Here is a 25,748-nt window from a genome sequence, read left to right on the forward strand (position 1 = left end):
CCCTCTTCTCCTGTAGATACCTGTGGTGGTGGGATTGTTTTATTATTTAAAATATATTTACATTTGTAATGCCTTCCCAATTATCCCTTGTAATTGTTTATATCCTATATGTTTATTTCATGGATATTTCTGTGTTTTCTGGTGTGTAATATTTGTAATAAAGATTTCATGTGACACATAAAATTGATTTGTTGATGGGAATTAATGTCACTAATATGAATAAATTAACTCTAGGTTAACGGTACTCTTGCTATCACTACTCACCGACACTCTATAAACCTTGTCCCTCATGCTAGCCCTGACAACACCGGTAAGTACACCTTCATCTAGGCTGCACTGCTGTACGTGTCCTGACTTATAGTGGTTCTCTCCTCTATCTACACTCTTCTTGTCATCTTTGTAAAACGATATCAGACTGGTAATTGACACAGCCATGACTTCTAGTTAAATTCAGTGTGGCTAAAAGGAAAAGCTTTGTTAAAATATGCAAGCGCGCGAAAGTCAGTTGAAACGATCTTAAGTTGGCGTGACGTTGAAGTCGTACGACCCTGCTGCTGTACTCGCTTGTAGTTCGTTTATAGCATAACGTTCGCATTTTGCTTCTGGCGACTAGATTTATGATTCGAAAATTATAAAAGTAGGGTAGACATGTGGATATTATCCGGCTGAACAAAACGTGATCCGTCTCTTAAATGTGTGTCACCCACAGACCTTATTTCGAGCTATTTTCCCAAATCCTATGGAGAAATTGCATTGGTTTTTGTCGAAGGAACCGGATGAAGTTTACTTCCGGGTTTTAGGACGCGTCACTGTGGCACTCAGTGATGAGATAGTTCCAGCAGGGGCAGCACAACGGATGACGGCTGCCGTAAAACACCAAAGAACTGAAGAAGAAGTGGAGGAATCATTTTGCTTAAAATGTATGAATGAATAAAGCGATTTATGGGATGCTCAGTTAAAAAACACATTCTATTTTGATTCAGTTTTTATATTCATACTGTATTATTGCTCTGCCATCAAAGCTTAACTTTAGAATATAAAGTCAGTCTTGTCGTGATGTAACCTTTACTTTGATTGTAACATGTTGACCCGGAAGTAGCTAGCCAGTTATAGTGGAACGGAGCCCGCGGCTGCCCCTGCTCCTCCTGCTCCTCCTGCTCCTCCTGCTCCTCACCTGTCACAGGACTACATCCTCTCTCACAGAGACATTAACAGACAGCGGTGCCAGCCACGCTGCGGGGTGTACGGCTTGTTGTACCGTGGTCCAGTGTCAGGTCCACACAGTGAGATGCCCAGAAAGGCGCGCTTCACCTGCAGAGCTCGAGGCAGCTTGTGACTGAGTGCTGAGCTCCATCCCGCGGTCCTCTCCAGCAGCAGGTAAGGAGAATGGGAATTACACAAGCGGAGGGGCTAGCGGCTGCAGCCAGCCTGTGACCTGCCTCTATAACTGACCCATATATGCTACAGCTGGTTATCTTTCTTATCCACACATTAATATCCAGGTATGTATTTTGTCATGGCGTTAATGGAGTGGTCTCCTGGCTGGCTCAACGATAACAGGTTACCGTCAGATACAGAGCAATGGGTAGGCTCACGACCCAATTCAGCCTGGTGTCATTGGTAGCTAGTTAACGTCATGTAGGTTAATGTTACTGAGTTAATTGCTGTCAACATACCTGTATAACAACCAAGCAAGCTAACGTAAGATAATCATTGAGAAACTATGCACCAGCTTTCGATTGATCGTGCTCTTGGTAATGCATGTCTGTAGTGACATGCCTCTGAGCCCTCAGAGCTCTGTGTGTTATGTTCTCTTCATCTCACTAATATTATAGCCCTAACGACCTGTCATGTTCACGTGAGAAAATCTTTCTGTATAACTGAATTAGATCTTTCAGATATTTTTTTCTATTCTTAATGAAACAATAAATCAGCAAATGTTGACAGTTCTCAAATAACAGTGTGTTACTCAGATACATACGCCACACTGTTTATTGTCCTATGCACAGTAGCTACAGTGTATTTATGGCAATGATAATATGAAGTCCCAGGCTCCTTCAACAATGCAAAATAAATATATATAAGACAGAAACAATAAAAATTGAAAGAATTGTGCAAGAAGAAAAGTACAGAAAGATAATGTTGCAAGTGACCAATGTGCAGGTAAATGCGTAAGAAGTAAACTATACTATACTACACATACACTAGGGCTTGCCGATTATGGCAAAAATCATAATCTCGATTATTTGGGTCAATAATTGATATCACGATTATTAAAAACGATTATCTCTGAAAACATCCATTTATTGAAAAAAGAAATTTGAACAGTATGTTTTTAACCGTTGATTACCCTGAACTTTAAGTATAATTCAACTGAAAAACCAATAATAAAATAAATAAATAATAATAATCGTTTGCAAGCCAAAATCGTAATTGCGATTAAAATACGATTAATTGAGCAGCCCTAACATACACATGTATAGATATATATATATATATATATATATATATATATATATATAGTCAAAAAGACACCCACATCTCCCAAAGGTAGTATCCATGAAGCTAACATCATTCATTTCCATGGCAGAATAAGCTATTTTTTCAAAAGGCCCTGCATTAGTGGAACATTGTGACCTGACTGCGTGCTGCCTTGACCTGATTGAACATCAGTCTTATCAGAGTGGAGGTTGCAGCCACTGTGAGAGTGAATCTGGGACAGCCCAAGACAACCTAAAAAAGGTGACCATGTGACGCATTGCCTCCATAGTTTCTCATTTCTGTTCATATTTAATTAGGGCACCAGCAACGTCTGTTAAGTGGCAATAGCCTGCCTATGAAAATGGTTGAAGTTAATCTTTATAGCTTGATGCGTTAAAGAATCATAAGTAGTTCACATTGTGATGGAACTTTGTCTGAGTTGCCAAGTGCTGCACTCCAATATTTCTTACCATTTAAAAAAACAACAACCTTACTAACCTGTATCTTTTTAATGCAGGATCTTTCTTCATTGTAAATACAGTATTTGTGTTTGTTTGTAATTTAGGTGTGAAAAGTCAGTGTCATGACTGGGGCTGAGAATGAGGATGATATTCCATTAGGCGAAAGGAAGACTGTCACAGATTTCTGCTATCTCCTGGACAAGTCTAAACAACTGTTCAATGGGCTAAGGTCAGTTTCTACTTCCTGTGTTGTGTCCTGTCTGCTGGACTGCATGTTGTAATCGAGCATTGACTCACAGTGCCAGTTGTAGGTCGGGATGGCTTCACTACCCCTAAACACTTTGTTTATATTGCAGCGCAGGATGTACTTACTTCCAGCCCCAACACAATCCACACTGTGTTGTTGGATACAATTAAGCTTAAATACAAAATGTATCATTGATGTTAGTTTATTAACAGTACCACCCTTTCTAAGGCTCTTCTCTGTCTTTATTACTACCATTCACTTGGGAGCCTGATCCAATGTCATAATAAGATACTGTATTACTACATCCATGAATATATGTACAAAGGAGCCAGCATTTCACAGACAGTAAATCATGTTAAAGTTATTTTAAATGTTGGCATTGAACCAAGTCAGGGGTTTTGCAAAAATGATGCTTCTTGTTTAAAATACTCTCTGCACATCAAACTCAAGCTCTTCACATCACAACCACTCTTGCGGCTTTCACACCAGCGCTTTTCCCTTTCTAGCTCCTAGCGAGAGCTTTTCTGGTTCAGCTCCGGTTTCCCTTTTCAGCTCCCGCTCTGTTCACACCGCCCAGAGCTGCCGAGAGATTTTCTCCCACAACAACAACGGGCCGGGGACTGCGTCGGGTCGACGATCGTGTTGCTTTTAATCATACGAAGCCAGATTAAATTAAATAACGACTTCTCCAACCTTATACTTTTCTCCAGAGTGCCGTGGTTCATTGTTTATTAATGTGTTTCAGCGGCATTTACCGACCGCTGCAGTGCTGGCTGCTCTTCCACGGGAGTTTATTCTCCTGTTAGCTCCGGGTTAGCTCACACGGCTCTAAAGTATTCACTGTCTGACTGTCACACAAGCAGCTGATACATATCCCCAGTTCCCCTTAAGTGAATGTGTGTCAGTCTGAATTGACGCTGTTTGGCATCACAACGCTGTTATGAAAGTTTCTCTGGTATAACATGGGTGATGTTAGCATAGCAACCGAAGCTAAACTGACTACTTGCTAAGCCGTTTTCTCCAGGCACTTTTTACCGGCGTATTTTTCATTATGATTCTACTTGTGATAGTCGGACATGACAACCTGTACAGCCCATGTATTGATTCCATCCGATAGCTGCTATAATAACAAACAAAACGTCTGCCTGCTCTCCACAATGATCAATAACAGCGAACGGATGGTCAAAGTAAGGTTTCCTGCACGCCTCGACGTAAGTGACGCCGCGTCATAGCTCCAAAGCTCTTGCCTCTGGACCGACAACTTTTTGGAGCTGGAAGTGAACCGCATTCCGGAGCTATGACGCGCCGCCGCTGCGGTGTGAACAGGAAAAACCGGCGCTTTTCAGGCTCTAGCTCCCAGCAGGAGCTGGAAAAGCGCCGGTGTGAAAGGGGCATCTGTGTTGGTGAGAGCCAGAAACCCATTATACGGTGGCCCTGAAGTGCAAGACACCACAGCATTTCAGAAAACACTACAGCATTTCAGAAAACACTACAGCATTTCAGAAAACACTACAGCATTTCAGAAAACACTACAGCATTTCAGAAAACACTACAGCATTTCAGAAAACACTACAGCATTTCACTAAACACTACAGCATTTCAGAAAACGCCACAGCATTTCAGAAAACACTACAGCATTTCAGAAAACACCACAGCATTTCAGAAAACACCACAGCATTTCAGAAAACACTACAGCATTTCAGAAAACACTACAGCATTTCAGAAAACACTACAGCATTTCAGAAAACACTACAGCATTTCACATTGGACGGAAAGGGTATTCCTTTAGGGAGAACACTTCTTGTTTGTGATTGGACAGAGCCAGCCAGAGAAGCACTGCTGTGATTGGTTGTTTTAGCTGCCAGTCAAGAAATGACGCTTCGTGATTGGTCAGCACCCGACAGCGCAACATGTCCCAACACATCAGCCGTTAGCTGTTAGCACACACTCAGAGCTCACAGCTCCATATATGTTCAGAAACTGGACAAAAGCTAAACATGTACAAACCACAGACTGTCTGTGTCATGGCGAATACAGTCGCTGGTGTATTTATGTCTGTATGACGTTGTTGTGACTCGTGAGTGTGGACGGAGCAGCTACAGGTTCATTTAGCCTGATCGATCCGATTCCGATAGGATTTACATAGAGATATGCCCCGCCCCCTCCCCAGCGCGTCTTGTTTGAATGACAGGAGTAAACACAGCTGACAGCCGCGGTGAAACTCGAGCGATTAGAGCGATGCGAAAAAAACATGAATTAATGCTTTATTAATTCATGGTTTTTAAGGGGCTTATCTCCATGTAAATACTATGGTAGACTACCCAATATTCGCATCGCTCTAATCGCTCGAGTTTCACCGCGGCTGTAAATCCTATGGGAGATACCAACTACAACAAAATGAACATATTTGACCGTGATTTAATTGTAATACACGTTTCAAAATGATGCCGAAGTAACTACATACTGATACCGGTTAGTAAAAACCATGAATTAATGCTTTGGCAAGTCTGCAGACAGACGGCAGGCGAAAAACCTTTTAAAATGTGTGTTTTCTGAATGGAATCAGATCCATCAGGCTAAGCCAGTGGTTCTCAAAGTGGGGGGCGCAGAGGCATGACAGGGGGGGGGCGAGAGACCAGGAGGAAAAATGGTTATTAAAAAAGAAAATGCTGTATTGTCTTGCACTTCAGGGCCACCGTGCCATTATGATCATTATTATTATATTTAAGTTCAATCAGTGCTTCATTTTCCTTTCCTCTAAAAACTACCTTGTAGCTAGCTGTGACCCTGTGAATATGGCTATGCATGTTTTTTTTAATCTTTTGAGCGTAATTGTTCTTCCTTTGCAACCAGCTAGTACATGATATTAACTCTGGCTCTAACTCGGAGACGCTGCAGCCTCCTGTAAGACTCGGATACGCTGCAGCCTCCTGTAAGACACGGAGACGCTGCAGCCTCCTGTAAGACACGGAGACTTTGCAGGCTCCTGTAAGACACGGAGACGCTGCAGCCTCCTGTAAGACGCGGAGACGCTGCAGCCTCCTGTAAGACGCGGAGACGCTGCAGCCTCCTGTAAGACTCGGATACGCTGCAGCCTCCTGTAAGACACGGAGACGCTGCAGCCTCCTGTAAGACACGGAGACGCTGCAGCCTCCTGTAAGACGCGGAGACGCTGCAGCCTCCTGTAAGACGCGGAGACGCTGCAGCCTCCTGTAAGACACGGAGACGCTGCAGCCTCCTGTAAGACACGGAGACGCTGCAGCCTCCTGTAAGACACGGAGACGCTGCAGCCTCCTGTAAGACACGGAGACGCTGCAGCCTCCTGTAAGACTCGGAGACGCTGCAGCCTCCTGTAAGACGCGGAGACGCTGCAGCCTCCTGTAAGACGCGGAGACGCTGCAGCCTCCTGTAAGACGCGGAGACGCTGCAGCCTCCTGTAAGACTCGGATACGCTGCAGCCTCCTGTAAGACACGGAGACGCTGCAGCCTCCTGTAAGACACGGAGACGCTGCAGCCTCCTGTAAGACTCGGAGACGCTGCAGCCTCCTGTAAGACACGGAGACGCTGCAGCCTCCTGTAAGACTCGGAGACGCTGCAGCCTCCTGTAAGACTCGGAGACGCTGCAGCCTCCTGTAAGACTCGGAGACGCTGCAGCCTCCTGTAAGACACGGAGACGCTGCAGCCTCCTGTAAGACACGGAGACGCTGCAGCCTCCTGTAAGACACGGAGACGCTGCAGCCTCCTGTAAGACTCGGAGACGCTGCAGCCTCCTGTAAGACGCGGAGACGCTGCAGCCTCCTGTAAGACTCGGAGACGCTGCAGCCTCCTGTAAGACGCGGAGACGCTGCAGCCTCCTGTAAGACGCGGAGACGCTGCAGCCTCCTGTAAGACTTGGGAGACGCTGCAGCCTCCTGTAAGACGCGGAGACGCTGCAGCCTCCTGTAAGACGCGGAGACGCTGCAGCCTCCTGTAAGACGCTGAGACGCTGCAGCCTCCTGTAAGACACGGAGACGCTGCAGCCTCCTGTAAGACACGGAGACGCTGCAGCCTCCTGTAAGACTCGGAGACGCTGCAGCCTCCTGTAAGACGCGGAGACGCTGCAGCCTCCTGTAAGACACTAATGGCTTGACTGTCAGAATGTAAAGGGGTCCAATTAAAATATATATATCTTTAATTTTGTGATGTTAAATATCTACCCAAACAATTGTATCTATTCTTTATTGGCTTAAGTGGCACTTCAGTTTCTTTAATAGCATTTATTTATGCAAGATACATTAATGAGACGAATGGAGTCATGTTTCCTTGTTACTTTTTTTACTATATTTGTTCTTGTGATTATTGAATTGAAACAATGATCAGCTGTGCATTGCTGCCCTATTGAAACCATGGATATGATTACTGTGTGCTCCACTGTCCTACTTATATACACTGCCATCTCAGATTCATTGACATGCCATTTAAACATTTAATAATAACAATTAAGAAATTCATCATGAATACAATTACATTTTTCCATAATTCCTTCTGATGATTGTTGTTTTTAGTTTAATTTCTCTATCTATTTTGATTCTTAAATAATGTCATTTTTTTTCTGAGATGTTGTAAGGCTAAAGAGACACAGTCTTTATCTTGAGGGTTCAATAGCACAGTTAAAATAATATTTACTTCTCTAAATATAAAACATCCTTTATAAAACAAACTTGAAACCCTTATTAAAAGGATGCTGATGAGACTCAAGCGGTGGGGGAATAAAACATGGTTGGCAAGGAATTGGCATCATATCCATCCTTTGACAAAATGAAACACTCGCATCATATCCGAGGAGGGAGCCAGACTTTGTGAACAACCAAAGAATATGTTTTGAAACTGGGAACTGGTTCTTGAGTTCTACAATGGGCAAAATGAGAATGAAACTTCTCCAAACTGTCAATGTAAATGAATCTAAGCTAGGTATTTGAAAGGATTCTCTTTTATGTGCAAATCATTTATTTTGATCATGAGTAGGGTGTGGTAAAAAAGCCTGAACAGCCTCCAGACGCAGAGCAGCTGAAGCACAGTCACTGCTGACAGCTGTGTCCCGAACGCTGAGCGCTCCTTTGATAGCAGAGTGGTTGATTGTGGAGCTGAGAGGATTTAAACATGTTGGGTATGGGACTGTCTCTGTTCTCTCCTCTGAACCTTATTGTGCTCTTTGCTGCAGAGACCTCCCTCAGTATGGACACAAGCAGTGGCAGTCGTACTTCGGACGGACCTTTGACGTGTACACTAAGCTGTGGAAGTTCCAGCAGCAGCACAGGTTACTCCATCTTCAGGGTTGGGAGGGATACTATAACTATTTATTTCGTTACAATTACTAGTTGCAAGTCCTACAGAATACTATAGCTTTTTAAGTTTAAAACTTTAATTAAAAGTTAACACAGTTTTATTTTTTGATAAATAGGGTGTCTATTTACTGCATTCAAAAAACTAAATATAAAAAAAAGAATGAAAGTCAAAATTAAAACCAAAAAGAAAATTCAGGCAGTATGTCTACCTTTAATATATCTTTATTTGTTGTTAAATGTTTTGTAACATTGTATTCCTGCTAGTAATCCCCATTTTTAAAGAATGTACCAGTAATTGGATTAAATCCGTTTTTGAATACACATACCTTAACATACCTTTTTTTGTATTCTGATTACATTATCCAGTTACATATAATCTGTTACTCTCAACCCATTTCATATTTTATCACTTCAATTTTCCAAGTAAAACATATTGGGTGTTTCATGAAGTCATTTGAAACCCTAGCTGGGTTTACACACAGTTGTAAGGACTGGTGTTCCCCATATTCCTATTTCTATTAAATATGTTGTATGTGTCTCTTAGTAAATACACCAAAAGATACATAGGGTGATAACTGTCAAAAGGTCTTTTGTCACACTCCCTGCTCAGTGTTGTTTGTTTTTATTTATTGACAGGCAGGTTCTGGACACCCGGTATGGCTTGAAGAGATGGCAGATTGGAGAGGTTGCTTCTAAAATTGGACAGCTTTACTACCACTACTAGTAAGTCTATCCATGTCTCCACCGTGCACATCACCAAGTGCTTTCACTGTCTCACTGTCCGTAAAAAGGTATTAGTAAAAGGTGGATGGGTAAAGGGAACAGATCTCCCTCTGGAGGGAATACAGAGATGTTAGCCTCTGCAGACCATTTACATGCACAGAAACCTATGGAACACACTACAGGAGAGGGAAACCCCCGAAAGCATACTTGGGCCACAAACAACATGGATGCAAATAATGCAGAACATATTTAATGAGGAAGGAAATGCATTCAGGATGTTCATCAGGTATCAAGGATACACAAAACGGGTCTCATGCTAGAACCACTCATCAGATCTGTTCATATGTGGCAGGTTCGAGTGATTTAACAGATTTATTGGCATTCACCAATGTTCCTGTACTTAGAATTCCAAATGGTCCAGTCTGACAGGTCATGTACTCTCCACTTTTCTGACATATACTGACATTAACCTAAATAAAATGTGTTCATATATAAACAATGATTTCTCTTCAGCATATCATCATGGCCAACTCACTGACTTGTATAGCTTATCAGAGATTGTAAGGGGCAGGTTTTGGCACAGGAACTTTAACTGGTCACTAGTTGTTTGGAAAATGATCTTCTCCGACTGCCTCTCTGTTCAAAGCCATCTTCTGTTGTAAATGACAGTAAATATAAAATATGCCTAATATACTCTCTATTGTCTTTGTCATTTTCATGTTGCATTTACAGGGTCTATTAGCTTTACTTTAGGAACATAACTTCAGTAAAAACCATTTCTTCCACAATACAGCGCTGCTCTGATGACACATTATTGGCATATTCACTATTCATATTTTCATCCTCTAACACCACCACTGACACTGGCGTAGTGAAGAGGGTGTGGTAGAAAAAAACACTCAGCTGAGAGTGATTGAAATGTAATGAATGTATTTGAAATGCTACACAGAGATAGTAATCCACCTTTCTGATGTTGATTGACAGCCTTCGTACCTCAGAAACGAGTTACCTGAACGAGGCCTTTTCCTTCTACTCAGCCATCCGCCAGCGCTCCTACTACTTCCAGGTCAACAAAGAGGACAGGTACATTGTTACAATATTTATATATATTTATATAATATGTATAACAATATTTACTTAAAATGCTGTGAGTCTCAATATCAGGAAGTAGATGCCTTTGCCTAGTTTATAGTAAACAGCTTGGACATTATTGTTTGAAAGTTGACTGTTTTTGTGATTCAAAACATACACACATAAAGGTTTACATAACGTCATGCTACACATGCATACATACCTGCAGGAAAGAACTCAAACACCTGTCTACAACATTTATGAAAAGAAACGGCTCCTAAATCCCAACTAGGAAAGGAAGAAAGGAAACAGGAATCGAGGTGAATCCATGAATGAAATGGAAGTACAAATTGAGAAATAAACCAACTAGATAATATATAGAAGAAAGCATAGAAGAAGAGAAAAAACAAACCGATCAAGGTGAATGCTTTTTTCGTGTTGGTTCCTATCAAAGATGTCGTGAATGTAAAAGTAGATTTTAGAAAAGTAATTTCTTGAAACAACTGAACACTGTAGTATATATCAGGAATGATGACACACATTCATTTGAAGCTGATACATTTGATGTTGGTTTGGATGTGTTTTGGGGTTTGTTGATGATTCAATAATATATTTATGGCAAACTAAGATGATCAGGTTTGTGCCGGAAAACAACTATTTGTAATCTTCAGACGTCGGAAAGTGTCAACGAAGAAATACAAATGTTGGTGTTCTTTAACGTGGGTTTGTCTGAGATCTAAATGTAATATTGACTTATCTTCCCTCAGGCCGGAGTTAGTAGTGAAGAAGCTTCGATATTATGCTCGCTACATAGTCGTCTGTCTACTGCTGAACAAGATGGACCTAGTCAAAGTTTTAGTTAAGGTATGTCATTCAGTTAACTATAGCATGCTAAGTGATGAAAACTCCTGAGGAGCATGGACACATTCCTGCGTCTTTGTATATCCTTTATCATTCAAATCATTCCTTTCAGTGTCTCACTATGGGATATGGACAGCCAAAAGGATGTTAGAATGTAAATGGAACAAATCACACACAATCATTTACCACATGGGATACCAGTGCAGTTGCAACAAACATCAGTAATACTAACAAATAACAGAAAAGAAAGGAATGAAACACACAGAAGAAAGAACATGGTGCCGTTTGATCATATCCAGTTGTTCTCTTGCTGTGGGGGGTCTACCAGGCTGCTGTAGTGCAGGAGAGGAGAGCAGGTTTTATTGAGAGGGTCCTGATTTCCTTCAGGGTTGAAGTGAGCTGTTCCAGGTGTGTGTGCTCTGTTAATAGGTAGGTAGGGCCAGTGGTCTTTATCTCCACTTTCAACTGTGTGTGTTGGAAGTGGCAGTGTACACACACAGTTGTACACGTTGTATCCACTTGGCAAAAAAGCTAAGGAAACACTGAAAGTACTTGCTTAGATTGGAGAATTATCTTTCCCCATCAATGGGACTGGGGGTCCTTTGCTGTGGAGGGGGCCATTACATTTGCCAATGCTGTGGAGGTCCATGCTAACTTTAAGCTAAGGGCTGGGGCTAGGACAGAACTGACAGATTGAATTTGGGTAATTAAGTAAGAATTGTCCTTCTCTTCCTCATGTGACACTAGAAACTCCTCACCCATTAAACCCCCCTCCCTCCTCATTATAACCCAGCATGAGCGGCTCATTCTGCCAAGTGGATCAAACAAAACGTCTGTTGTTCATAGAGAAGAGAGAATGTGGGGAGTGTTTCTCTTAGTCAGACATCAAAACAGATACACTGGCTTCACAAACCAAACTCTGATTGCAGGCTCCACTTTAGACATTTAGAATACTGGGCGAGTGAGACTGCCATATGAAACCTGTACTAGATCTTACTTTGTGAGTCAAGCAGAAGTCCAACTTTAAAACTATAAAATAAGTGTTTGTGTTTGTAGCTGTTCATGACATTCTTTGAAATGTATGTGTGTTTGCTACCTGCAGGAGTTATCTGAGGAAATTGAAGATTACACACAGAGGTTTAACACAGAGGACCAGCTGGAATGGAACCTGGTTCTACAGGAAGTGGCAGCTTTTGTAGAGGTAACTGACCTCCAAATGAAACTGTCAATGTTGTCTATTTTATTATCCATGTTTGATTAGATTTTCCTGAGGTTTCTTTAGTTCTGTATTTAGCCTATCTTAATATCTCATAACTGTTTAACCTGTTACAGAGCAAGACTGATGGTTTGTTACTGATGGTAACACATTAATGCAACATTTCATCTGGCTGGAGTGAGTGGTCTGTTGTGGGTCATTGTTGTTTTTCTCTGTTTTTACCAAACAGGCAGATCCAGTGGTAGTTCTGAACGACAACAGTTCTGTGGTTGTCAACAGCAACCGTCTGCAGGAGGGCAGTGTGCCCCCGCTGGAGCAAGGAATGGTGGTGGGGCAGCTTGTGCTTGCAGATGCACTCATCATCGGAAACTGTAACAACCAGGTTTTAACCCACTAATTCTAATTCTAATTCACACTTCTTACACATCAATACTGTTGTGGACCAGTTTATTAAAGAAGACAGTTTGTTGGCTTTCAAACAAACAATATTAAAAACACCATTTCCCCTAAAGCAGTGGTTCTCAACTGGTCAGGCCTCGGACCCACTTTAATATCCGAATATTCGCTGCTGATTACTACCGAATATCCGGAGCCCGAAAAATGGTATTCGGGACAGCCCTAAGTTGTACCCATGGATGTATAAAGAGTAGTTCTACCCCTCCGTGGGGACTTCCGGCAACAATCTTGATTCTGATTGGCCAGAAGACTCGAAAAAACATCAGCAAAGATGTTGTATTGAGAAGATGATTACTACGTGACAGAAGTTTTCAAAACCGTTTATGCATGCACAGCGTTAGAAAATCGGGCCTTCAAAATAAAAGTTTGACTTTTTTCCCCAAAAAAAATAAGAAATTCATTTTTTTCCCCCAAAGAAATGTCACTCACATCTGCGACCCACTCGAAACGGGTCCGCGACCCACCAGTTGAGAACCACTGCCCTAAAGCACTCTCCAGTTTTACCTGCAGCTCTGTGGTTGCTGATGTTTCATCTTATTTGTCCTAATAATAGTGTCATCCCTGTGAGGACCAAGCAGTTTCTGATAGATATGCATGTCCTAATAGATAGATGCTGCTTGCCATGTGCTGCTCAAAGGGATAATTCCTTTTCAGTCATTCAGAAAGTAAATCATTGTTTAATATTTAGTTTACTGTTGCTTTCTTCGACAGGACAGAAACACTTGGCGTGTTTGTTGCCGGTAAATGTGATTTACAAGAACTTTTGCATTGTCCAGCTTCCTCCTGTTTAGCAGTAGTAGGCCAGGCCTGGAGGGGTTTCAAACTGACAGTGGTGGAACAAAGTAGTCAGAATCTTTACTTGAGTAAAAGTACTAATACCACACTGTAAAAATACTCAATTTCAAGTTAAAGTGAATGCTTCTTAAGTAAAAGTATTTAAGTATTGTTGGGAAAATGTATTTGAACAAAAAATCTGCTTCCAAAATGTAGTGGAGTAGAAGTATAAAGTAGTGTAAAATAAAAATACTCGGGTAAAGTACAAGTCCCTCGAATGTGTAAGTACAGTACTTGAGTTAATGTACTAAGTAACTTTCCATCACTGCCAACTGATTGATTTGAAAAATATATATATTTTTTTCAACTTTATTAATCAGAGTTTAAAAAAATGTAAATGTAAAATTGATACTTCACTGTAGTAGACAATATCATGGCTGGTTGTTTAATCAGTTATACAGCATGTTGACATGACAACTGTAGGAACATTTTCACATTTTCCAGGCCCGCTAATATGACTACTGACATGTGGTGTTTTTGTCCCCTGATTTACAGCATCGGGATCAACACCACATTTGAAATTCTTCATTTTTTTTTTTACTTACAAACTACTCTCTGTGTACTAAAACAAACTGCTCCTGGTACTAGGATGGGTTAAATGCAGAGGTCACTGTGTGCTGTGTGCATGTATGTGTGAGAGTTAAAGAGGGTTTCATCCTCCGATTCTAAGCCTGAACTTTTGTTTCATCTGTAAAACCCCAATGCTTAACATATCATTCTCCACAGTTCTCTGTATTGTAAGGTAATGCCAGTGTTTCCTTATTTCTTCAGGTGAAATTCAGTGAGTTAACCATCGATATGTTCCGCATGCTTCAAGCTTTGGAGAGGGAGCCTGTAAACCTGGCAACACAGACCTCCAAACAGGGAGCGCTGGTGAGTGTCAGCTCTGAAGAGAGTGCTCTTGGGAGGCTGTGTTTCTGGTGAATTATTGTTTAAACAACATAAAGAGAAAAGCCATTAGCTAAAGATTCATTCAAGAGTCTTACTTTCTGCTATATTCTCACAGAATATGTGGATAAGCCTTTTTTATCAAAAGCCTGTTTGTGATTGGTTCACATACAATGACATCAGTGTGTGTGAAGTTTGACTTCCTGCCAGACAATAAAGCTGTATGCTGAGCTATCTAACAAACAGAACCAAACGTTGTGTTACTTTCCGAACAGAATATCACGACCAAAGAATCTTCTTGTTAGGTCTCATAAAGGACGCAGTGTGTCCCAGGGCCCCTCAGCAGAGTGTCCCAGGGCCCCTCAGCAGAGTGTCCCAGGGCCCCTCAGCAGAGTGTCCCAGGGCCCCTCAGCAGTGTGTCCCAGGGCCCCTCAGCAGAGTGTCCCAGGGCCCCTCAGCAGAGTGTCCCAGGGCCCCTCAGCAGTGTGTCCCAGGGCCCCTCAGCAGAGTGTCCCAGGGCCCCTCAGCAGAGTGTCCCAGGGCCCCTCAGCAGTGTGTCCCAGGGCCCCTCAGCAGAGTGTCCCAGGGCCCCTCAGCAGAGTGTCCCAGGGCCCCTCAGCAGTGTGTCCCAGGGCCCCTCAGCAGTGTGTCCCAGGGCCCCTCAGCAGAGTGTCCCAGGGCCCCTCAGCAGTGTGTCCCAGGGCCCCTCAGCAGAGTATCCCAGGGCCCCTCAGCAGTGTGTCCCAGGGCCCCTCAGCAGTGTGTCCCAGGGCCCCTCAGCAGAGTGTCCCAGGGCCCCTCAGCAGAGTGTCCCAGGGCCCCTCAGCAGAGTGTCCCAGGGCCCCTCAGCAGAGTGTCCCAGGGCCCCTCAGCAGTGTGTCCCAGGGCCCCTCAGCAGAGTGTCCCAGGGCCCCTCAGCAGTGTGTCCCAGGGCCCCTCAGCAGAGTCCCTTTGTGGCCCCTCAGCAGTGTGTCCCAGGGCCCCTCAGCAGAGTGTCCCAGGGCCCCTCAGCAGAGTCCCTTTGTGGCCCCTCAGCAGAGTGTCCCAGGGCCCCTCAGCAGAGTGTCCCAGGGCCCCTCAGCAGAGTCCCTTTGTGGCCCCATGTTTATCTGCATTCTGAGGATACATCCCTCCCTTACAACTTTGGCCAATGTTTTTTCTCCCCTTTTATATAATTCTATTTTTACTGAATGAGTGGGGGTTTGAATACACTACATTTCAAATGTCACTTCCTCCCCCCAAAAAATAAAAACAATAACAAATACATTAATAGATTAAATACATTAATTAAAAAAGAACAAAGTTGATGAAAAATGGTTGAAATCAAATAATATTGCATCCCCACTTAAACTCAACTGTGGCCAGTGGTGTCTGACTGATTAGGGATTATAAACGTGAAGAACACGTCATTTCCTCCACAAGACTAACTATCCTGCCAAGCATACAGAAATGTTGGAATGACATTTGAACAGTAATTCTTGAAACCCTTTTCCCACAGGAACCCAATGAGAAGCCAGCTAAAAGGGAAAACCCTCACAAGTATCTGCTGTACAAGCCCACGTTCAGCCAGCTTTATACCTTCCTGTCTGCCTCTTTTAAGGTCAGTGTTCGCTCTTCATAACCTTCTGGGTTAAAACGTACAATATCTCCACGATCTGTCACGTATATTCACCACATGATACGGTATATATGCAGATTATTATTTAGTTTTATTGAACGTTTTTTTTACAGCTGGGGGGAGATTCTCATAGTTGGTAACAATATTTGGTTAGATTTTCTCCTGCCCATTATTCTTTTATTTTAATATAACAATTTCATGTCAGCAGTGAAAGTACATTTAGCCCTTCCATCTAAAGTATACTTAGCGACATTATCTTTTTTCTCTCATTGCCCTCATGTTTAGGAATTGCCTGCCAACAGCGCTCTGCTCGTCTACCTGTCAGCGACCGGAGTGTTCCCCACCGGACATTCAGATTATGAAGGTAACTAAATGAACACAACTCATAATCTTACTTATGTGTTCTGAAATTAATAAATACAAATGTATATTTTAAACATAATATTAAATGATATATAATTCACATTGGCAACTTAACAGGCAAAGGTTGTCTGAATGGGTGCGTTAGCCTCTTAGCTGCATCCATAGCAGACAGGCTACATCTGAAAATATTGGTTTCATGTTTTGCTCTTTCCGACCTTATCAAACACGAACACAATTCACTTTCTAATAATGTAAAATGAAAAGTTGCTGCAAAAATGTAGGAGGGGTCCTTCCTCCCTCTTATAATTATTATTTAATAAAGACAGCAATTGCAAAAGTTGTCACTGATGCTAAGAGATTTCAAAAATAAATGATGAAGCTAATAATGTCATGTATTCCATACATAAAGTCAGGAAGCTGTACTTGGATCTGACAGTCATGTAAAGCAAAGCTGATTCTCCTGATTGACTTTGATACCACTTAATGGTCAGGTAGTTTAACAGAAGTTTACAAAATGTTACGTTGCTGCCAACCCCTTAAAGCTGGGGTTGGCAGTTTATTTTTTTAAATGTCATAATTACCTCTCGTCATATTGTAACTCAATTGATCTGGGAGAAAGCTCTTTTGAGTCTTTAGACAAGCTTACACCCAACAGGGCATTTGACCAATCACAGGTCATTGCAGAAAGAGGGCAATCCTATTGGATGTTGTACAAATGCAGATGTGCAGCATGTCCCTTCATATGGGGAGAAATAGTTAATGATTGTTTTGACTTTCGCTTACTGTAACCGAAGGCTCACAGTTACAATAAGAACGGTTCAACTATCATCAACATTTTCTCTCCATATCTGAAACACTTTCCTGATATCGTAGCGCTAAATCCTGTAATCACAGAATATTATCTCCCAAAAGTCTGCCCGGAAAACAGGAGGGTTATTCTCATAGAAGTGCCACTATTACATGTTAGACGCTTTTATCCAAAGCTACTAACATACTCTATACTGTGGGCAATCCCCACAGGAGCACTTTGAGGTGAAGTGTCTCAGGGACACAACGACATGCTGACTGCAGTGGGGTTTGAACCTGTGACCCCCCTGATCCGAACACCAGCGCACTTATCCACTGCGCCACACGCCTCCTACTAACCTGTATAACTGTGACGCCCATTCTAATGCATCAACGTCTTTAAAAAGCAATCACTGAGTAGAAAGCCATCATCTTTATTTTACAGTCCATCACGTCTTATCATGTGTTTCATGTCTTATTCAAACGTGTCCTACAGGACCATATGACTTTGGAGGAGTTCTCACAAACACAAATCGAGATGTGGTGAACGGAGAGACGGTGCAGAAGAGGAATCAGGCCCAGAAAGAAATGCACTGGTGATTATTGATTTGTTTTATAGATGTATTATACTTCTTAAAGATGTTGATTTAGAAACATTTTGGAAAGCCAAAAGTTGAATATGTGTCCATGTTTAAGAGAAGAATGCTGCTTTACTAACCTTTACTGCTTTACTAACCTTTACTACCTAACCCAAGAATACATTCTGTTTGGGACTAAATCCGATCTGCTTCAGTCAGATGTGTGCTGCCCACACTCTGTGTTAATAATAGTGTTAATGATATCATATAACCATATGTAGCCAGCAGAAGCTTCCTGACATGTACCTGTTGTGATGTTGCAGCCTTCATCCAGGAGACTTATTCCCTTTCACCCGGAAACCACTTTTTGTAATTGTGGATTCTACAAACAGCAAATCCTACAAGGTGCGTAAACATGTTCCGACAGCTTTTCTCACTCACCTGAGACCTGACACACTTGTTTAGATTCAGTGTGACTTAACACTTCCCATTGATATCATCATCTTATAACCTACTTGCACTTATAACCTACCCCATAAAACCTCCTGACCATTATCATGTGTTTAAGTTCTCTTCAGTGTCAGAGTAATCCAGTGAAGTCGTCTTTACATCCAAGTGTACCCTACAAACAGGATTTGCTTATAAATCATTGAGCATACATTCAATGGTATCAATTTGTCAAATATGAACAAATGTAGGCAAAGAAAACCACGGGGATAAGTTGAAGCCCACAGCTAACCAACTGAATATGTGCATTATTGCACTCCCTGTTCACATCCACCGAAGCCTCCAAATAATGTGAATAATCACATATATAATCATATATTTTATGATTCTCTGAATGTTTATATTATTGGGTTGGGGGGATTAAAAACCCTATTGTGTATATGAATGAATGATCTGACCGTAAATGTATATTCTTAGAATTAATCTGACTTTTTTGTCTTTTGTTTGTCCTTATAGCATTTCACCAATCTGTTTGGCCAGCCTCTGGTGTGCCTACTATCTCCTACTGTATATCCCAAGAGTGTGCAAGGTGTGTGTCACTCTACATCAACACTTCACTAAATGATAGAGCTGATGATATATTTGATATACTCTTACTGTCAACAAATCACATGAACAGACCAGTGTCAGTGTCTGCAAGGGGGGGGGGGGGGCTACCTGTACTACCTGTACTACCTGTACTACCTGTACTACCTGTACTACCATTCTACTACCATTCTACTTTGTATGCCAGAAGAACATTCGGTACATCCAACATATATAGCATTCAATGCACAGGATATCCTGTGCATCTGATCACATGTTGCAGTATGCAAGCCAGGCAATGCTTTTCTGGCTCTTCTGATTCACCATCCAATCAGAAATGCCTCTATATGAGCAGGAGGGTGGAGATTCCAGACAAAAACAAATACATTAGTTAGTTACATAACTTAGTTATCAAACCTTATCTAGACAGGTGGAAATGTGTTAAATGTAGACTATTTTCAGCAACTGATTCATCCTGCTTTGGTGATTGAGTGAAAACAAGTACAGTGTGTGTGTGTGTTCATGGTGCTCGACAAAGGTACAAATATACAATATAAACCAGGCATTTGATATAAGTTAACAAAAAGCTGACAGTTTTACATCATTGTAATGAAACACACACCTTGATAAAGAAATCAGCCCTAATGTGCTAACATACGCCTTGGTTTTCCATTTGCAGTGTGTTCTTATTTTTATGATGTATTCACATTGTTAGGTGGACTTTTATGTGTAATTGCTTTCACTTAAATGGGCAAGCACGTATAAATCATTTGGAAAATAATTGATTGCTATTTTCTTATTCATTTTTATATTGTTAACCCATATTTATTCTATTTTGCACCGATAATACACTGTTATTACACCATTAACACCAGCGTATAACACCAATATATTACACAATTAGTACACCAGTATTGCTCTATTATTACACCCACTTTACACCTTTGTTTTTACACCCATATTACACTCTTTTTACACCATTACTACACCCATATTACACCCATATGACACTCGTATAACATCAACATTACACCTTTTTTATACCCATATTATACTGTTATTGCCCCAATTTGACATCCATAGTACGATTACGTTACACCCATGTTACACATTGACACAGAATTATATCCCACAGAATACAGAAACCATTTAAAGGTTGCCTATTATACAAAATGCACTTTTTGATAGTAAATCGGGTACACATAAATATGTGTCCCCGGTGTGTAAGGAGACCCACAAAGTGTCAGAAAATACTACCCTCTCTCTTTTCCTCCTTACCCACATCTTTTCAAACGGGGGTACAACGGAGCTGATCCAGATTTTCTGAGAACTTGACATCATTACTAAAATGTGGGCTGGCTTTACGTTGAACTCCTGGCAACGTCCCCCCCACGTCCCAACCTATCGTCCCCATATACAGACGCTAGCTGAATCCCCTCCCTCAGCTGTGTGTCTGTGTATTCAGCAGGATGTCTACGGGAGGGACTTAGAGTAAAGTTGTTATATAAATAATACGAACAATGGCTCTGTTCTGCCGGTAAACACTGAATAAAGAACATGTCAAGCTATGTGCTGTATCAGAAATAATGCGCAACCTGTTTTGGAAGTAATATGGTCTGTGTTTACATTAGCAAGCATCGCTAACACTCAGAGCTAACGCTGTACTGAGAGTATGTGTAAAGAAGCCAGATATAAAAGGTACTCACTCACCTTGTGGTAAACCTGTGAGAAAGAAAGTGTTTGAGCTCCATACTGTTTCAGAAATAATGCTTGATGTGGTTTGGAATATAATATGGCGTTTAATCACGGCAGCGTTTAGCTGAGTTTCTGTGTGAACGATAGAGAGAATATGTGTGTGATGTACTGTTTTCATGTGTGTGTGTCCTGTTCAGATCAGTGTCAGCGGGGCAGTCTGTTCACTCTGTTCCTGTACAGCCCGCTGCTGGCCTTCTCCTCGGTGTGTGGCCTGAGCAGTGTGCACCGCGGCCTCTGGGAGAGGGCGCAGGAATTTCTGCATAAAGTCTACCATGACATCGGGCAAATGATAACTCGATCACGGACTATAGGTAGCACATCTCTCATTCATTTTCTTGACATACTAACAGACATGAAATAAAAGAGTCCACCAGGAAAATGTTTTAATTGAATAGCTTGTTTTTCTAGTGAAACATGAGTTAGTGAACATATAATACATAGTATTTGCAATATAGTATTTGTCATATTTTATTTGATATGACTATACTCAATTTCTTACATATTTATTTTGTGTGTCAATATTGCCTTTATTTTTATTTTGTTTCAATAGTCTTTAAAAAAGTTAAAATAGCGTTTATATTAGTACAATTCTTTTGCTCCTTTCTTCCAAAAACCAACATGTTCTTCTTTCTGTGTCTTTGTATGCACCATTTACACCAAATCAAATTCCTCGTATGCGTAAACCTACTTGGTGATAAAACGGATTGTGATCCCGATTCTTTAGCAGCCGTGTCCCCGGGTCCAGGGACTTTGGTTGCTCTTCATTTCCCATTGCTCTCTCCCCTTTTCACTTTTTCATCCCTCTGTCAACTAATCAATGTATCAATAAGTAGCCTGAGCACTAACTGAGTTACATCTCTCACTGTCTCCACAGATCAAGCCTTTTTGCAATTCTTTGGTGACGAGTTCCTCCGGCTGCTCCTGATCCGCTTTGTGTTCTGCTCCGCTGCTCTGAGGCTGCATAAACTCTTCCGGGTGAGTCTCTGTGCTGTGCGTCTCCTCGGGAAGTCTCATTGTTTGTTTGGATGCCAAAGGCTGTCCCTCTTCGGAAGAATACCAACACACTATACATTTAACCCACACTGATGCACACGTCAGACTCTTCAGAGCAAAGTGCATCTCACAGAGCATCATGGCATTTGGAGAACCCTCATTGCAACTTTGTTATTGTTTTAAACATGATCAATCACAATACATTGCATTTTCACTTATAAATGATAATAAAGGAGTGTATGTTAAAGAACATGGTATATTTTGGTGACAAAGGTACTCAGATCTTGTACTTGAGTAAAAGTAGAAGTACTGAGTGTAGGAATACTCTGTTACAAGTAAAAGTCCTACATTCAAAATGTTACTCAAGTAAAATTAGTAAAAAAGTGTTGGCATCAAAACAAAGTAAAAGTACCAAAAGTAAAAGTAGTCATTGTGCAAATAGAATAATATATAATATATGTTTTATAATGATTGATCATGAAAGTGTTCTCAAAGCTGGTAAAGGTGCAGCTAGTTTGAATGACTTTGTATACTGCAGGGTAGCTTGTGAATTTACTCCAGGTGGAACTAAAGTCTGATTTAACACTTGATTATATTTCACATCATTCATCCAGATCTGGAAAGTAACTAAAGGTATTAAATACATGTAGTGGAGTAGAAGTACACCATTTACCTCTGAATTGTAGTGGGGTAGAAGTACAAAGTAGCAAAACATTGAAATACTCCTACTGTATACCCAATACTAAGTCCCTTAGAATCGTACTTAAGTACAGGGTCTGAAGATAATCTACTTAATTACTTTACACCACTGATCGTGGAATATCACGGATATGTTTCAAATACTACATTTCTGGTATCTTGAAATGCAGTAGAGACCTCTGTCCACAGTAAACCCCTGAAGAACTCCCAGCAGCTAAGAATGACAGCAGAGCTTCTGTCAGTGTCTGTTTTAAAGGGCCCATGTCATGGCCATTTCCACTGATCATAATTCCATTGTTGACGTCTACTAGAATAGATTTTCCAAACTCACGTTGGTTTCTCATACAGCATCTCTGTAAACTACGTGTATTCACTGAATTTCACTCTCTGCCTTTAACGGCTCGTTGTAGCTCCAATAGCTCCAGCCCCCACCCTCCCTGTGAGCACAGTGTGCTCTGATTGGTCGGGACGTTGTGAATCGCGCTGAGCTCCGTGGAGGTGTTGTTTCCTTGTTAGCGATACACAGCCAAACTCATCCTGAGTACACACAAAGTCACAGCCGAAGTAAAAACAATAAGTGTGTCTTGATATTGAGTAAGAAAAAGGTTGCTAAACGCTGTGAGAATGGGTCTGCAGAGAGAATATCACCGCGATCCCAACTGTCTGTTATCAGCCTGCAGCCAGGGAGGAGAGAAATCAGCTGAGCTGCCTGCACTGAGTGTGTGTGTGAGGAAGTCCGTGGATTGGTCAATTTGGACCAATCAGCGGGGGCTTAACGTAACGGCTCCGCGGACGTAACGCAACGGCTCCACGGATTGGTCCATTTGGTTCCGGGTACGGCATGACATCATGCCGTACCCGGAACGAAATGGAAGAATCAAATGGACAATGACGTATCTCCAACGAGGCGTTTTGGGGAGGTATTTTCTGTGTTAGAGTTTTACTCGCTACAGGGTGTACTTTGAGGGTTTTGACTCTGCACACCGTTTACATGCATAAAAACCTTCATAACACACAAGGGGACGGGTAATAACTGGAAAAGCATGACATGGGCCCTTTAAGACAGGTTTATTTCTGTGTGCTTGCAGGAGGCCCAGAGTTTCCCGGAGTCGTACCCTGAGCTCCCGAAGCAGGACACAGTGGAGAGCAGCCTCCTACAGAAGCACATTTTGGAGCTGGCCACCATGCTGGACGTGCAGAGCTTATTTTGGGATGATTCACTGGAAGCATACTAACATCTTGTCACCGGGCAGAATGGCACCATGTACATACAGACTCACTGCCAGCGCCCTCACAGCTCTCTGTTTTTTCTTCTTTTTTTTTTTACAGGTAATGTTTTTTAGCATAAACACGCTAATGTCTTGCATTTAACTGTGGGAGCAAATGTAGTGCAACATTAATGTTCACATGGAAAAGCCAGAGAATATGATATACTATACATTTCCCGTTTTGAGTCTCAGAAGCTTGGCTCAAATCATCTCATAAAGCATCACGTAAGACGTCGGTGTGAATGAACAAGTGAGAGGCTGCAAAAGCTGTTCTACTCATCATTCCCCATCAAAGTGTACAGTAACAATCTGCAGCCTCTAACAATATCAGATCATTGTTGCCAGTCTTTTCTTTTTCTTATAGTATTTATGAATGTTTATTAGAGTGAAGGTTGGGACAGCCTGTGTGACTTTATCTATCTATAGGCTGAGCAGAGAGAACAAAAGCCTTCACTGTGTCTGTCAATGTGAACAACAAGAATAATGTTAGCAGATTAATCGCACAGAGGTTGAAATTTAAAATATTTCACCAAAAAAGTGTTTTCCTGGTATTTGCCAAACAGCTGTTGAACAGCTTCACGTGTAGCAGGCGGGGTGCATGAGGTTCTGTTGTGTGTTGGAGCTCCCCATTGTTGTAAAGATATCACTCTCTGCATTAACTAGCATCCCTTTTATCACCTTTTAATAGTCCATTTTTAAACTGGGTTGTTATTGCTTTCCCACATCACTGTGCTGTGACTGCATGCCAACAGACAGAGAGGTTTCCATGTAGTTGTTTTATTCCACATAGAATGACCTCTGCCTTTGAGGATATGAAAGGGTTGTAGGGTTAAATGGCATGGGGTTGGGAGGTAAATGGAGCCAGTGCATGTGTTGCATGCGCCTGTACATTTCGTAGTAGTGCCAACAAATGAAGACAATCTAGTTGAATAACAGACGAGATGAAGGAAGGTAGAGTGGTATGCATTTATTCTCAGTCAACATGCACCTTTCTGTTGTTACTTAATGACACCACACACCTCTGAGCTAAGTGATGAAGGCCTCCACTCATCTTCCTCCTGCAGACGCGCTACTCCTGACGCTTTACCTCCACCATGTATCCACTGCCTCATGCTGACAGACGCTGCCATCTTTGTCAGGAACTGGTAACACAACAAATGGAATGTAGTGATAAGAGAGGAGCCCCGGCTGAGGGGGGGGGGGGGCCAACAAGCAATCAGCACCACGGCTAACTTGAATACTGTTATAGCATGTTCTATGTGTCCCATCACATCAGAGGGCTTGTTTGGAGTTCCAACCAGCCATTCTTTTAGGACAAGTGAAGCCAGTATCTACACTGAACAAAATGAAACGTTGACTTTAACGAAATGTATTATGTCAACAGATTTAAACTGCATTAATATTACATTTAATTGAAAAATATTAGGTTCAGCTTAATATTATTGCTTTCAACTAACCTATTACAGTTATGTGAAATCTGTTGACATAACGCATTTCATTAAAGTCGCTGTTTGAGTTTTTTCAGTGCAGTGGATCATACAGACACCCTGCAGCGCTCCACCAGCCGGCATGGTGAAGTGGACCACTGGAAACATCTTATTACACACACTGATACTCCTACTTATTCTTAATTATTGTGTCTTAATTGAACAAGGACCATACATAAAAACAAACAAACAATCATCACAAAAAAAAAAAGAGGAGATGATTTGTCAGATTGAACTTTGAGCTAATTTCCATCTTCAGTCCCTGGGCAGGAACACACAAAACATTTATGACATACACTCTTTCACGATAACAATTTAAAAGTAGACCAAAGCACAGATCAACATATAAATACCAGCACATTTATCAGTACATCTAAAATATTTTAATATTCATTTGAACTTGTTCTTGTGACTATAGTTCTGCTGATGCTGTGTGTTCAGACCGTGCTCACTGCCTCTCCCCTGGCCTCTCCCCTGGCCTCTCCCCTGGCCTCTCCCCTGGCCTCTCCCCTGGCCTCTCCCCTGGCCTCTCCCCTGGCCTCTCACCTGGCCTCTCCCCTGGCCTCTCCCCTGGCCTCTCCCCTGGCCTCTCACCTGGCCTCTCCCC

The 25,748-nt window shown here is 41.8% G+C and overlaps 1 protein-coding gene across 1 annotated transcript; it reads left to right on the forward strand.

The window, feature by feature from the left end:
* The first annotated feature begins 1,128 nt into the window (after nucleotides 1-1,128).
* Nucleotides 1,129-25,657, forward strand: scai (suppressor of cancer cell invasion). Its single transcript, XM_034133161.1, has 17 exons — nucleotides 1,129-1,377; nucleotides 3,047-3,171; nucleotides 8,390-8,485; nucleotides 9,150-9,236; nucleotides 10,221-10,319; nucleotides 11,075-11,171; nucleotides 12,271-12,369; nucleotides 12,614-12,766; nucleotides 14,446-14,547; nucleotides 16,061-16,162; nucleotides 16,466-16,544; nucleotides 17,826-17,925; nucleotides 18,231-18,312; nucleotides 18,871-18,943; nucleotides 20,832-21,005; nucleotides 21,569-21,669; nucleotides 23,475-25,657. Exons 2-17 carry the CDS (start codon nucleotides 3,065-3,067, stop codon nucleotides 23,619-23,621), a joined length of 1,698 nt encoding a protein of 565 aa, XP_033989052.1. The 5' UTR covers nucleotides 1,129-1,377; nucleotides 3,047-3,064; the 3' UTR covers nucleotides 23,622-25,657.
* The last annotated feature ends 91 nt before the right edge of the window (nucleotides 25,658-25,748 follow it).

The sequence above is a fragment of the Trematomus bernacchii genome, unplaced genomic scaffold (genome assembly GCF_902827165.1).
Source record: "Trematomus bernacchii unplaced genomic scaffold, fTreBer1.1, whole genome shotgun sequence".
NCBI classification, from domain to species: domain Eukaryota; kingdom Metazoa; phylum Chordata; class Actinopteri; order Perciformes; family Nototheniidae; genus Trematomus; species Trematomus bernacchii.

Excerpts from the sequence above, each read along its gene's own strand:
- scai (XM_034133161.1), top strand. The coding sequence starts at position 3,065 with ATGACTGGGGCTGAGAATGAGGATGATATTCCATTAGGCGAAAGGAAG. Across the intron at positions 8,486-9,149 it reads AAGTTCCAGCAGCAGCACAG|GCAGGTTCTGGACACCCGGT; the intron begins GTTACTCCATCT and ends ATTTATTGACAG. Across the intron at positions 12,370-12,613 it reads AAGTGGCAGCTTTTGTAGAG|GCAGATCCAGTGGTAGTTCT; the intron begins GTAACTGACCTC and ends TTTACCAAACAG.